The sequence below is a fragment of the Vitis vinifera genome, chromosome 17, assembly GCF_030704535.1.
Source record: "Vitis vinifera cultivar Pinot Noir 40024 chromosome 17, ASM3070453v1".
Taxonomy (NCBI): Eukaryota; Viridiplantae; Streptophyta; class Magnoliopsida; order Vitales; family Vitaceae; genus Vitis; species Vitis vinifera.
This window is the reverse complement of record NC_081821.1, coordinates 5,974,062-5,988,245: the sequence shown is the minus strand read 5'-3', so window position 1 is coordinate 5,988,245 and position 14,184 is coordinate 5,974,062. Positions and strand designations below refer to the sequence as shown.

Genomic DNA, 14,184 nt, shown 5'->3' with positions numbered 1-14,184 from the left:
TTCTACCCTATAAACAATGGGCCTACTTATTCTACCTTGGGAAAGTTATGCTTTGGGCTGCCCATCCCAAAATAATAACATTTTCGAAACCCAACTTTCCACAAAAAAAAATATGTACACTGATGACAAAAAAATTAGGGATTTCATGCACTCTGCTGTGAGGTGTTATTTCATTCCGAAATTGCCCTCTCTCTTCAGCCACTTCAGAGTCCACATCAGAAGGCCTACAAAACAGAGTCTCACTCGCTCAATCACCCAGCCTTCTTTTCCAATGGATCAAGCTCAGTTTCTTCTGGTAGGGTTACCTCTGTTTCTCTTCTTCTCATACATCATAAATCTCTTCACGCCATTGCCTCCAAAGCCACCGCCGCATCATCACCATCATCGTCATCACCACCAGCAACCCCAACCCAAACCCCAATCGGCTTCTTTAGATTTCCCCACACAGGTCTGTTCTCCTTGATACCCGTTTTTCTATTCTCCGTATTTATGTAAGTGGGTGTTTGATTAATTTTCGATTGCTTTTTTGAATTGCAGAAAGAGAGTGGTATTTGAGGTATTGGCTTCGGCAACACCGTCAATATTAATTTCTGTTCCTCTTGTTCCTACAGGTTTTGTATTATTTCTTTTAATTTTTTTATTATTTGTTTGCTCGTATTAAATTCAATTGTAGATATCTATTTCATCTTTGGATGTTATGTGAAAATTATACTTCTCTGTTTTCTTGGATGGATCTAATTGTTGAGATGGGTTTGTAAATTAAGATTTGATGGTTCATTCTAATAAGGGTTTTGTCGAAATGGATGATGTTTTGGTTGTGTTAAATTTATGTGTTGGAATTGTAAAAAGTAAGAACTTGTTTGTGGAGAAACATGTTGGGAATAAATTCAATTATTTATAATATAGAATAAGTTCGTTGCTTCTTTCAGCACTTGAAATGATGTTAGAATCATTTTAAGTGTACCAAAAAAATTGTAGATCTTAAATGCTATCACTAAGGTTGTGGTGCTTAAAAATATCCTATATTTCTACTGGGAAATCAGAAAATTTGTGGGCCTATATTGAGAAAGAATTTTTAGTGTACGGTAGAAAATTTGTAGGACTGGACCTTTCTCGTCATATATTGATAAATTAAGGGGGAAGTTGTGTTTTAGGAGGCCCATTTGAAGGTTATATGGGAATGAAACCCATAGAACCTGGAATACGGGCTTTGTCCATTAATGATTAGAATATATATTTTTTTTTGTGCACTAATTACTGTTTGGAAAAGTTATTCCAAAATTGCCCTTTTGTTCTCCTTGTCAACAGCCACCATGGTCTCCATGTAAGCAGCCACGGGTCTCCAAAATTGGCCATGTAATCAGCACTCAAATCTAAACCGAAAAGAACCCGATCAGAGGAAACATGGCATGAGGTATGTGGTTCTCCGTTCAGTGGGTTTTACCTTAGGTGTTTGTTTGATTTTTGGGCAAAGGGCTGTCATTTTACATATGGATTTGGATCTGACCTAACCATGTATGAAAAGCATCGTCTGTTCACCCCATATTACTGAGTTTTCCCTCCTCACTGATCACCTTGTACACTCACTCTGAATATGAATAGAAATAGCTCATAAAGGTAGAGGACATAGTAGTAATACGTGGAATTAGATTAACCAGGGCTTGCAGTCCCATATGGTTCTGTGCTATGGGATCTATTTCAGAATTCAACTCCTTCTGAAGTTTACTGAGATGTGAAATTTTTATAGCATTTTGCTGACCATTCATATCCAAATGACCCACTTTCGATTTTTGTTGGCACTACAAGTACATTTTCGGATCTGTTTTGGTAAAATATCTCATTTTTACACATGGGTACGAATTCGGTTGATAATTTTGGTCACCATTCATCTAATATCCCAGTTCAAATTTTGAGGGAAAATTCTATCTTTTGGGTGTGGGTTTGAGGATTTTGATGAACATTTTTGTATTTTTAGCCCATTCTTCCTATGACATAGGTGAAGTTTTGGCATAACAAGTAAATTTGAGAATGTGTTTTTGGGAGAATGTCTCATTTTTACACATGGGTTTGAATCTGATTAATGATTTGGTGAGCATTTCTTAACTATATGGCTACTGATGAAATGACCCATGTAAACTTCTGACTGTATTTTTGGGAAAAAAAGGTCTTAGATTAGATCATTTTGCTGACCATTTCTCTAATACATGACCATCCATCAAAAGGCCCACTTCCAAGTTTTGGCACAACATGAACATTTCCGTGTCTTTTTGGGAAAGTAGATAAATAAAGCCTCACTTTTACATATGGGGCTGAAATTGATTTGATGATTTTGGTGAGCACTTCTCAATTACAGAACCATTCATCCAATGACCCACCTCAAGTTTTGGCACAATAATAATATTTCAAAAGCTAATTTTGGGAAGTAGTATCGCTTCTTAGGGACTGTACCATAGGTTCTACCTTAATGGCCTTTAGGTACTACCTTAATGGCCTTGAGGTACTACCTTAGTGGCCTTGAGGTACTACCTTAAGGGACCCTAGGTACTACCTTAGCTAAACTTGAACTCAACCTCTCCCAAGCCTCGGGTCTTCCTTTGTGACCCTTAGACCATGCCATTATGTGCTTCTCTTGAGTCCTCAAGTGATCCACCAATGGTTTTTTGCTATTGTTTCTTAAGTACTACCTTAATGGCCTTGAGATACTACCTTAGTGGCCTTGAGGTACTACCTTAAGGGATCCTAGGTACTACCTTAGCTACATTTGAACTAAACCTCTCCCAAGCCTCGGGTCTTCCTTTGTGACCCTTAGACCATGCCATTATGTGCTTCTCTTGAGTCCTCATGTGATCCACCAATGGTTTTTTGCTACTGTTCCTTAGGTACTACCTTAATGGCCTTGAGGTACTACCTTAGTGGCCTTGAGGTACTACCTTAAGGGATCCTAGGTACTACCTTAGCCAAACTTGAACTCAACCTCTCCCAAGCCTTGGGTCTTCCTTTGTGACCCTTAGACCATGCCATTATCTGCTTCTCTTGAGTCCTCAAGTGGTCCACCAATGGTTTTTTGCAACTGTTCCTTAGGTACTACCTTAATGGCCTTGAGGTACTACCTTAGCTAAACTTGAACCCAACCTCTCCCAAGCCTCGGGTCTTCCTTTGTGACCCTTAGACCATGCCATTATGTGCTTCTCTTGAGTCCTCATATGGTCCACCAATGGTTTTTTGCTACTGTTCCTTAGGTACTACCTTAATGGCCTTGAGGTACTACCTTAGTGGCCTTGAGGTACTACTTTAAGGGACCCTAGGTACTACCTTAGCTAAACTTGAACTCAACCTCTCCCAAGCCTCGGGTCTTCCTTTGTGACCCTTAGACCATGCCATTATGTGCTTCTCTTGAGTCCTCATGTGGTCCACCAATGGTTTTTTACTACTGTTCCTTAGGTACTACCTTAAGGGCCCTTAGGTGCTAAATTTTTTTAATATTTTTTCCTATTATGACTGTGCATTGAAGATCGTTCAACTACATTATATAATTTAAACAATAGTTGCATATCATTCTTTTCTTGAATACATATTGCCCACAAATATTTTTAACGTCATATAAAATATTAATTAAGAGGGTATTTAATAAAACAATTACTTATTAAAAATTGAAAAATCCATAGATTTCATTTTATAATAATGTTTGATAACATGAATTTTATCTTATGACATAAATTTTATACTACTTATCACTTAATTTTGATCAAAACCCATTTAATTTGTTAAGTAGATGGGATTTTTTTTTCATTTAAGGTAAAACATAATAAGTGGTTTTTAGGAACTAAAAACTTTTAATTTGCATTTTTATTCTTCAAATTTCTTTTATATGAATAATTCAGTATGATATTAAATTAAGGTAAAATTAAAATAAGATCCTTTAAATGAGTTATATATTTTTATTTTATCAATTAGTTAAATTAAATTTAATATTTAAATTTTTTTTGGCTTATCTTTCCTCCCCATATGATGAGTTTAAATCTTAATATCTCAAAAGTACTTCCAGAGGATAAGATAGTCTTTTTACCCATAGAAAATATTTTCCGTTTTTGCAAGTGATGACTTTTATTCTTGACTAAACGATATGAAATTATAATTTGAATAAGGTAACCATTTTCACCAGAGCAAAATATTCTTATTTTCATTTTCTTCTTTTGAATAGAACCAATTATACTATTTCATAAATATCGTAATATGATTTTGAATAGAAATACCAATTATACTAACAATATAGCACACTAACAATAAAGTCCTAAAACAAAAATAGAAATATCAAAGGATTTCTATCAGGTAATATATGCATAGGGAATAAAATTTGTTTGGGGTAAGTGATATCAATTTTATAATTGAAAAGGTATGTATAGGGATGAGTATAGCTGAAAGTTTACTTTTCTTAATATTAATTTATTATTTGAGCACATTTGTCATGAAACTCGTTGTGAGTGAGGAATGAAGGTTAGTGTTGATTCTTTGTCTATGTTTTTTAGGCTGCAAGAGAAACACGGGCCCTTAAAGAATGATTGAAAATTAATAGGAGATCAACATCAGTTTCTTTATTTGGGAGGATGTATCAACTAAGAAATGGGATTTGTTTTATCTTGGGCACCAACCAGGACATTTAATATAGCTTCCTTTTTTGTTTATGTTTCTATTTTCTCATTTGCTGCCTTACATTTTTAGGGGCTTCGTGCATCTCCACAAAGTGCTGGGTTCTCATTTCTTAATGGTCGGGTGCTTGGTGGACTGGATGACTTGAGACAAGTTGAAGCCAAATATGCAGCTTTTCTTTTTAAACAGCAACTCACAACGTTCCTTCAGAATATATATGGAATGATAAGAGACAATTTAAAGAAATATTTCCCCATTGCTTGGATTGTGTATTCAGGAAATTCTTCTTAGCAATAGTTAATTTGAAACAAAATATGAATGGTATGACTAGTTCCATTTAATATCAATAGCAACTCAAATTTTAGACATATCATAAGCTTTGGAATCTGTTTTATTTGAAATATAAAGCTAACAACTATATCTATGGAAAATGTATCTATTTTTTTTCCCTATCAATACCATCAGAGATATTCCTATTGGCCAGAACAAAATAAAAAATTGCTCAAAAGTTCATCATCTCTTATCTGAGATTCTGTTCTTGTGGTGATGTGTGATTGGAAACCAAAAAGATTATCTAAAGCTATTGTCTTCCAATTGTTTCAGAGCATCTTTGCAGAGAGGTACCCAATGTTCAGTTCTCCAAACAGACACACACACAACCAAGTGAATCCCAAACAGTAATTTCTCAGCAAAGTGAAAGAAATGAAAAAGTTTAAAGCACTCGAGAGTAGAGATTTGTTTTCAATGAAAACTATCTATCCCCAATTGTGCACACAAAAGGATTTGCTTCACACTCTATCATATGAGCATCATTCAACATCATAACCCATCATGAAAGACAGGAAGAAAAATCAAGCTACTGGATTGAAACAAACAAGACTGATTTCAATTAGATCCACATTTACACAGTTACAATGAGGGAGAGATTTGAGAACATTATTTTGCTTCTGAGAAATGTGGGGGAGAGGGTGGTAAGGTAAGTGAAGAACAAAACATAGTTCACTAATACAAAAGAGTTACAAAATCTATTCATGTTGTACTAGCTCAACACAAATGCACATTTTTTTCTTTCTTTATGAGTTTTTCCCCTGGGACATATCTGCTTTCTTCCAGAAATTTAATGAACTTCTCCTCAGCAGGAACCACCCACGCTGGGTTGGTCAAAATTTCAAAAGATGCCTCAGGCTCCACTTTTTTCTCTGAATGACTTGACCTCAACCATTTTCCTGCAATCTTCATGAGTCTGGATCAGTAAATTTAGAAACTGAAAGCAAATGCAAGTTCAATTAAATTGGTATAAGTTTTACCTATTTGATATATGCACATTTTAAGGTTATCATGGCATTTTAATGTTATCGGCCTAAAAACAATACCTTAATTATAATTAATTGCAAAGGCACATACCAAAGCTAATGCCTTGAGTTAAAATCATGACAACAAGCGACTTAACTTTAAATAAACATTTTCTTCCTTTTGCTGAAATTTTCATTCTCAATCATGCTGTTACATGCTACAGTCTTCAAATTCTTTTAAAGAATTCATATTTATAAAATATTAAATAACTAAGAGGATGAAGTTATCTAGTTAGAAGGCAATGATATAAAAGGTTCACAATAAGATTATATAATTCTAACACCAATAAGTTTCTCAATTAGATACATAAGTTTGATCAATCTCCAATGTGTTTAGGTATCAATTCATCTAATCCTCAAATATAAAGACATGGCTAAATTATCAAAGCATCCGATTTTCCTTTTGTTTTTTTTTTTCATAGCTTGGGTAAATGATTTGTTAAAACAACATAGCATATGCAATGTGAGTGCTTTGCTTGTTTTGAGATATCATTCAAAAGAGGAACAAATTAAGAAAGTATACTGTGGAACTTCCTGTATACTAGGAATGTGTTCCTCTTTTCTTTGATGGATGCTCCCATTGATAGCTCACAATCCATAACCCTCTACATGTATCACATATTTTGAAGCGCCAGAGCAACATTGATTCTAACACAAAAGAAATAACCCAACTTTATCAACTGCCTGAGAAATATATTGAAAAGATATGTCTGCCAATTTAATTCCTCAAATGCTGAAAAGAAAAGTATAGCACTACAAGGAGCTGATCTTTTATGACTTAAAATTGGGTTAATCTTCATAGCAATTTATAACCGACTAGGCTACATCAAGAGGCCTCCTACAGAGCAACAATACTTGTGCACTAATATTGGATAATTCTTGTAGAAGCTTCAAGAAATTCCACTAAATTCAACAAAACTTTTATCCCAAATGCCTAAGGTGGAAGCCTCGAGTAATTCTACAACAATATCAAATAAATCAATGCAGTCAACAATAAGAACTTGTAATAGATGGTTAATACTTTGAATAATATTTATCTGCTGCAGCTCCCATAACAAGCCATTTTATATTATTCTGAGCAATGATTTCTACAATCCCTTTCTCAATATTTTCCATTTCAATCCACAGTTTATAAGGCTGCACCTGTAGAAATAAGCCACATAGTCAAATAATATTTGACAACATCTAATCATTTGGGTGAAAATTAGTCTTCCAGGTGGATCTCCAGGATGAAGTAAACATGGTTCAGAATTTTGAACTTTCCACTGTTTTTCTTTTGGACAAGTTACACTGTCTAAATAAACTTCAAAGTTCAAAACCAATGGAATAAGAATCAAAACTATGGACTCAATGCTAATGCAATGCACTTCAATTGTAACCAAATTAACAAGGAAAATAATGAGAAGAAATAATACCCCCATTTGGGCAAGAATAAGAAGGTATTGATTGAGAAGTTTCAACATATTTTTGCCTTTCATGTTTGTAGGAAGCCTTGACCGCCTGTTGTTTCAATTTGTTAGCTGAAACCTTTTTGTTCACTGCAAATAAAAGAAAAAATAATAGTTATTATCTTAAAAGTACAAAGAAATCTACCAAATAAGACCTATGCAATAAAGTCAACAAAAACTAAAGATTTTTTACCAAAAACTTATCGTGTATTGCATGTTGAAACAACTAGTATCACTCAAGTAAATTAATTGGAATTAGATTAATGTATTAGCTCGTTTGATCATAAACACAAAAAAAAAAAAAAAAAACTAGTGGAATTGCAAATCCCGGATTAGCAAGCCTCTCCGATTTGAGAACAGAACAGGTCAAACAATTAGACAATAAACAACTTTATATCAACTATAATTTCCAGCAGAATGATGCTGAAAGCTAAAGAACACTGGAATCAGAATGTTAATATCACTCAGATTTGACCAGAAGTCAACAAAATTGTTCTCTCACATCCCAATAAATGAGAAACGGGGTACAGGGAGAGAGAGAGCTCAAATGATAATATGATAATAAGCAAACTTAGCACACCACTTTTTGATTGAAAGCAAAGCAACATAAACAGAAATTTAGTATAATGATTAAGTGAAAATTCTAACCATTGAGATGTATTAATCCTGGCAGTTGAATATCTTATTTATATAAAAAACTGATAAAGAATACTGTGGTAGGCTAGTAGCACTCTATGGGACACAGTAGATCCTCCTATTATCTGGTATATTTGTGAGCAGATTCCAAAAACTATGAACATTGCCAGTTACTCAAAACCTGAGACAGGTTCCCATGTTCAATAGTTTAAATATATTATGTTGTACTACATATTAATGGATTAGTTACACCAATATAAAATACTGTAAGAATAGGGAACCATTAGCATCTAATTCGTTGTTTTTTTTTTTTTTTTTATGATAGGCATTCTTGATCAATTCGTTTATCAGTTGATAGAAAAAGTTGGAACTGATTTAAGGAAATCAATAACAACTCTACTAATAAGATGGCATAAAATTTAGGGTGCAATTCTGGTGGGTCATATCAGATTGAAAATCAATCCAAGCTCAATCTAAACATGAAGTTCATTTGTCTAAAACCCAACTCAACCGAAGTTGCCAAATCCAAGCCTCTTTTATGAACTCAGGTTTTAATCGATTGAAGTTGCAAGATACAATATCAGTGATCAGAGGGCCCTAGTTAAAGGTTCCAAAATATCTTGCTACAGGTATTAGAATTCAATTTCCAGGGATAAAATTAATCAACATGAAGCATACCTAGTCAATTTGATAGCTAGAAGTTTATTCATTTTCTGTTCTCCTGCAGTGAAATTACAAAGCATCGGCAATGTGAGACATTCACATAAGCATTAGAGAGGTTTCATCAATTTCTAAGTAAACATGTGGGAACAAGGCTGGCACAAGGGAGAACAAATAATTGCACTACTCACTGCATATGAGCTCTAGTCTGGTGGTAATTCATATCTGACCATCATTAGCAAGTGAAGGGGGGGCTTTTTTATTAATGACTTTTTTATAAAATTGAAATCAATGTTGTATACATAACTTTGCAAAATGTGAGTCCAAGGAAACCAAGAGTCCAACAAGGCAAAAGACAAAAAGTGCAATATATCTGAGTACTAAGAGGATAACTACAACAATATAACTGCATTTGATCCTCACTATCTTTGGATTTGATTCCACTATTTTTTAACTATGCTCTAATAGTTATATCCCCATTATCTCATATCCCATGTAATTTATAGTTGGTTATTCCATCGGAGACAAATGATGAATCTTCAAATAGACTTGGGAGAGAGTTTTTATATACTATAACTCTTCTAGTTATAAAGGATGTGTTTCCTATGCTATAACTCTTCTAGTTATAAATGATATTTTTCCTACTAATTTCTATCATTGTCAGGAGAATTATTTTGCCCTCACAATTTGACACTGTTTGTGAGAATGACCATCAAAAAGCCATCTCCTATCAATATTGCAAAGCAACAAGGTTTTTTACATCCTCTTCTTCTAAACAACACTGTGAACAAAGTATTGACAATCCTTTCTTCACTAACTGCAATGGTGAAGAAAGCCGTTATTGCCCTAGGGGCTGATTCCCTGATAGCTTAAATGAACTTGGCATGTATACAACATTTCTACCCCTTCTTCCTCTGGACCTCTTACCACCCCTTTACTACCCTGGGTGCATTCTCAAAACCCTCCTCATCCTCTTTCTTTTCTGCCATGCCTCATTCTATGGCTGCACGACAACCTCTTCAACTCCTTTCAATCCTCAGCATTCCTAATTCACTTTCCATAATCCTAATGCTCAGAACCCAATCAAATACAACCAAAGACACCATCTTCTCAATTTCAAGCACTTTCCAATGATTTCAAGTCAAACCCTGATTTGAAATCCAATAGGTCATACACTGATTTATGCCTCAAATGTGTGAAACCCTTACAGGGGTTTTGCCAAATTATTGGCTAGCACAGGCTATAGCCATACTCTTTTGTTTATATGGACCAAAACTCGCACCATCATCTTTCCTTTTATCACAGCCCTGGATTTGCAATTATTCACAAAAAGTATTCCCAACAAATAAATTTGCTCCTTTCTTGTTAACATGCTCTACATCAAATAGACTAGATTGTTTATTTGATAAAACTGTGAAGGAGTTTGCTCTGTTCTTGTTTCTCTTCCTCTATTTCTTCCTCATGCAATTTTTCAGCATGGTATTCAACCACTTTAAGCTTGTGTAGACTTTTCAGCCACTTTAAGCTTATGTAGACTTTGTCAATTTATTCTTAGTAATTTTCTCATCCTCTATTTCTTCTTCATGCTATTTTTGGTATTCGGCCACTTTAAGCTTGCTTTGGTATTCAGCCACTTTAATATTATTATTATTTATTTTTCTAACTTCTTTTGTCCACGTCTCAATTTTTATCAGAAACTGATTATAATAACTTATGATCATATTCCCTTCAGATCACGACTAGGGGCTATACAACCAAAGAAATTAAGAAGTTCTTATTATTCCAATTACAGGCATTGTATTGTCTAACATAAACTTCAGATGAAGTACAAAGGGAATTATAGTTTGAAATATAGTTCTGGACCTATTTCAATAGATGTTTTAACTGCTATGACCAGAAGCTTTATGCATATTCTTCATTACTCTATTTCTTCTTTCAGAGACCTTATACCTTCTAAGAGGATGCATACCACATATGATAATACATCAAGTACTTAAACAGTCAACAAGTACCCATCTTGGATGACAGAGAAAAACAAGAATTTCAAAGATGCATAAAAACTTATAATAAGAACCAGCCTTCACTCCACTAGGCACATATCTACAATGCAAGAGACAAAAAAAAAAAAAAAGAATAAATGGCCGCTAAAAAACACTAGGGTTTCAATATTAATGAATTCCAACACATTGAAGTAGCTGGAATAATCCAAAGAAACAAACAGGCTATAATCCAAATGAAAAAAAAAAAAACAAAGTCTATTACAATTCTATAGTGCCGAAACTTTGTGAATTTAGCATCAATCTTGAATGAGTCTTCAAATTAAGCTCAAAACAAGCAAGTATTGCATAGGAAATGAGCACAAAAATCTTCAACTCATCAAAGTAAATGAGGAATACCAATAATATTATAGAATATCAACCATAAAAAATGCAGTTATATAAATTCCCTTAAAAATGCAGCAATAACGCAAACATCAAAACAACGATCCAACAAAAAAAAAAAAAAAAAACAAATATAATGTATCAATTTAACCTAAACCTCCGCTGGTTTGACAAGAATGCAAAAATTTTAGTAGTTGTTTTCTTTTGGTGGATTTTACAAGGGAGGAAGGGAAGAGAAAGTACCAAGCGGCACCCAAGACGGAAACGCCGATGGCGGAGAAGGTGTAAGGTGAGATCTGAACCAGTGCGCGAGACCATGAGCTCGATGCACCCACCATTAATTCCGATCACCAATTTTCCCCGGATCTGATCTTCGTTTCAGAAATTAGGGTTTCTGGATCAAGTAATTTGGGAACAAAAAGGATATCACCTTTCCCGGTTTCCTCCCATAGTCCCGTGTCTCTTCCTTCTGATTCGTTTCTCATTTACCAACACATCCACCTGATAAATTCTTCTCCTCCGCAGCATTATAACTTTTTTTTTGGGAAAGTTAGGTTTTGGGCTGTTGATGTTTATCAACAAAATGGGAGACGAGAATGTTACAGAAATGAAATAGGTTAGGTTTTACAGCATTTTGGGTTTCTGAGATTGAGAATGGGTTTTTTCTCTTCTGATTTTCAGATGTGGAACGCTTAGCTGGCAAGGTGAAGGGTATTTTTGGCATTAAAATACACATAAGCTGAAAGGGCATGATTCTCCAAATATTTTCTAATTACATTATTAATTTTAAAATACGTAAAATTGGGTTATCAAAATCATATATTTTCCACATCACCCACCCAAAACCTGGGCCCATGGACTGCACTTGGTTCCTCCGCTTCAGATACCTCTTCTTTTAGGGTTTTGAACATTTCCTGATTTCTCTTTCTACAGACACTTCCCTCCTGATTTCTCTTGAAAATGTGGAGATCCTCGACGCCATTAACGTCTCTCCAACTCCGCAGGCTTCTTCTTCGCTGCTTCTCATCATCATCATCATCATCATCATCTTCTTCTTCTTCTTCTTCTTCTTCTTTAGTACAGTCTTATTGCCTTAGCCCAACTCTCTCCCTAGATCCCTACTGTCTCTGTTCCTCACAACGCCACTTTGTCTCTCCTTCGTTTCCTCTCTCTAGGCGCTTCTCATCCCAACCAAACAACAGTGCCGATGATGATCACTCCCAAATCGCTCAATCTCTCTCTTCTGAACTCCTTAAGGATCCGGATTCAGAGCCTGTTCCCATTATCCAAAGGCTCCAGCTCAGCTTTTCTCACATTACTCCCTCTCCTCCCCTTATCCTCCAAACACTTAATACTTCCCCTGATGCTGGCCGTACAGTTTTAGGGTTTTACAAATGGCTCTCCTCGAACCCAAAATTTGTTCATTCTGATGAAACCATCTCCTTCTTTGTCGATTATTTCGGTCGCCGGAAAGATTTCAAGGCCATCCACGAGGTACTAATGGATGGTCGCAACTTCGCCGGTGCTAAAACCCTAGAGTCGGCAATCGACCGGCTTGTCCGGGCGGGCCGGGCCACGCAGGTGGTTTCCTTCTTTGATCGAATGGAGGTGGATTATGGATTCCGGAGAGACCGAGAATCGCTGACAATGGTTGTTTCGAAGCTTTGCGAACATGGATTTGCCAGTCATGCGGAGAAAGTGGTGAAAAATGTGGCCAATGAGATTTTTCCTAATGAAACGATCTGTGATTTGCTTATTAAGGGGTGGTGTGTTGATGGGAAGCTTGATGAAGCTAGGAGGTTGGCAGAGGAGATGTTTAGAGGAGGGTTTGAAATTGGTACAATGGCCTATAATTCGATTCTGGATTGTATCTGTAAGCTTTGTAGGAAAAAGGATCCATTTCGTCTTGAATCCGAGGCAGAGAAGATTTTGGTGGACATGGATGTTGCTGGGGTTCCACGCAACGTGGAAACTTTTAATGTTTTGATTACTAATTTATGTAAGATTAGGAAGACTGAGGATGCAATGAAGTTGTTTTATAGAATGGGTGAATGGGGATGTTACCCTAATGAAACCACATTTCTTGTTTTGACAAGGAGTTTATATCAGGCAGCAAGGGTAGGAGAGGGTGATGAGATGATTGATAGGATGAAATCTGCTGGGTTCGGGAATGCACTTGATAAGAAGGCATATTATGAGTTTATAAAAATTTTATGTGGGATTGAGAGGATCGATCATGCTATGAGTCTTTTTTCAAAGATGAAGGAGGACGGATGCAAACCCGGGATCAAGACATATGATTTATTGATGGGGAAGTTGTGTGCTCATGGTCGCCTTGATAAAGCAAATGCACTCTTCAGTGAAGCAGTGAATAGAGGGGTACCTGTGGAATCCAAGGCTTATAAGTTGGATCCAAGATTTGTGAAGAAACCCACAGTGGCAAAGAAGGAGAAAAAACGAGAAACATTGCCTGAGAAAATGGCCCGGAAGAGGAGGCGCCTTAGAAAAATCAGACTCAGTTTTGTGAAGAAGCCTAAACGAATGCGGCGAGCATTTTGATCTCATTAAAATTTTGCTTGGGCTATGTTGGAAGTTTCAAAGGGTATGAATTTATCATTGTGATCATTTATTTTTTATGCTTGTTGTTCTGATGCTACTGTTGGCAACACCTGAAATAAAACAGTGCTTAAAGTAGATTGATTTGACTCATAACTTGGTTCATATAACATGAATATCGACATTGCTGTTCTAAGCAAGAACTCCAATGGCAGTGTATTATTCTTTGTTTCATTTTCTAGTTCCTTCTTCAAGTAGAGAACTTGCTGGAAGCTGTATTAGCTTCCGCCAGATTGTAGACAATGTAGAACTTCCTGTGATAGTATGGGTTGATGCCAAAAAAACAGGTAATCAGTTGAGACAACTTCCTCTCAAGTTCTGATTCTTGTCTTCCGTATATCAAATGCTTTATTTTCTTATTGGCCTCCCTATCATGTTTGCTTTATAAGAATAAGATCCCTTGTAGACTCAATTATGGATTTAACTGATAATGTTTTCTGTCTC

General features: G+C 35.6%; 1 protein-coding gene and 1 long non-coding RNA gene across 2 annotated transcripts; both read left to right on the top strand.

Moving 5' to 3' along the window:
* Window positions 1-141: 141 nt before the first annotated feature.
* On the top strand, window positions 142-5,015 carry LOC100854971 (uncharacterized). Its single transcript, XR_139865.4, has 4 exons — window positions 142-448; window positions 538-611; window positions 1,309-1,414; window positions 4,720-5,015. It is a non-coding gene; the product is annotated as an uncharacterized LOC100854971 (long non-coding RNA).
* Window positions 5,016-11,787: 6,772 nt separating this feature from the next.
* On the top strand, window positions 11,788-13,818 carry LOC100262070 (small ribosomal subunit protein mL104 (rPPR9)). The gene has a single exon (XM_019226495.2). The coding sequence runs from the start codon at window positions 12,085-12,087 to the stop codon at window positions 13,681-13,683; it is 1,599 nt and encodes a 532-aa protein (XP_019082040.1). The 5' UTR covers window positions 11,788-12,084; the 3' UTR covers window positions 13,684-13,818.
* The last annotated feature ends 366 nt before the right edge of the window (window positions 13,819-14,184 follow it).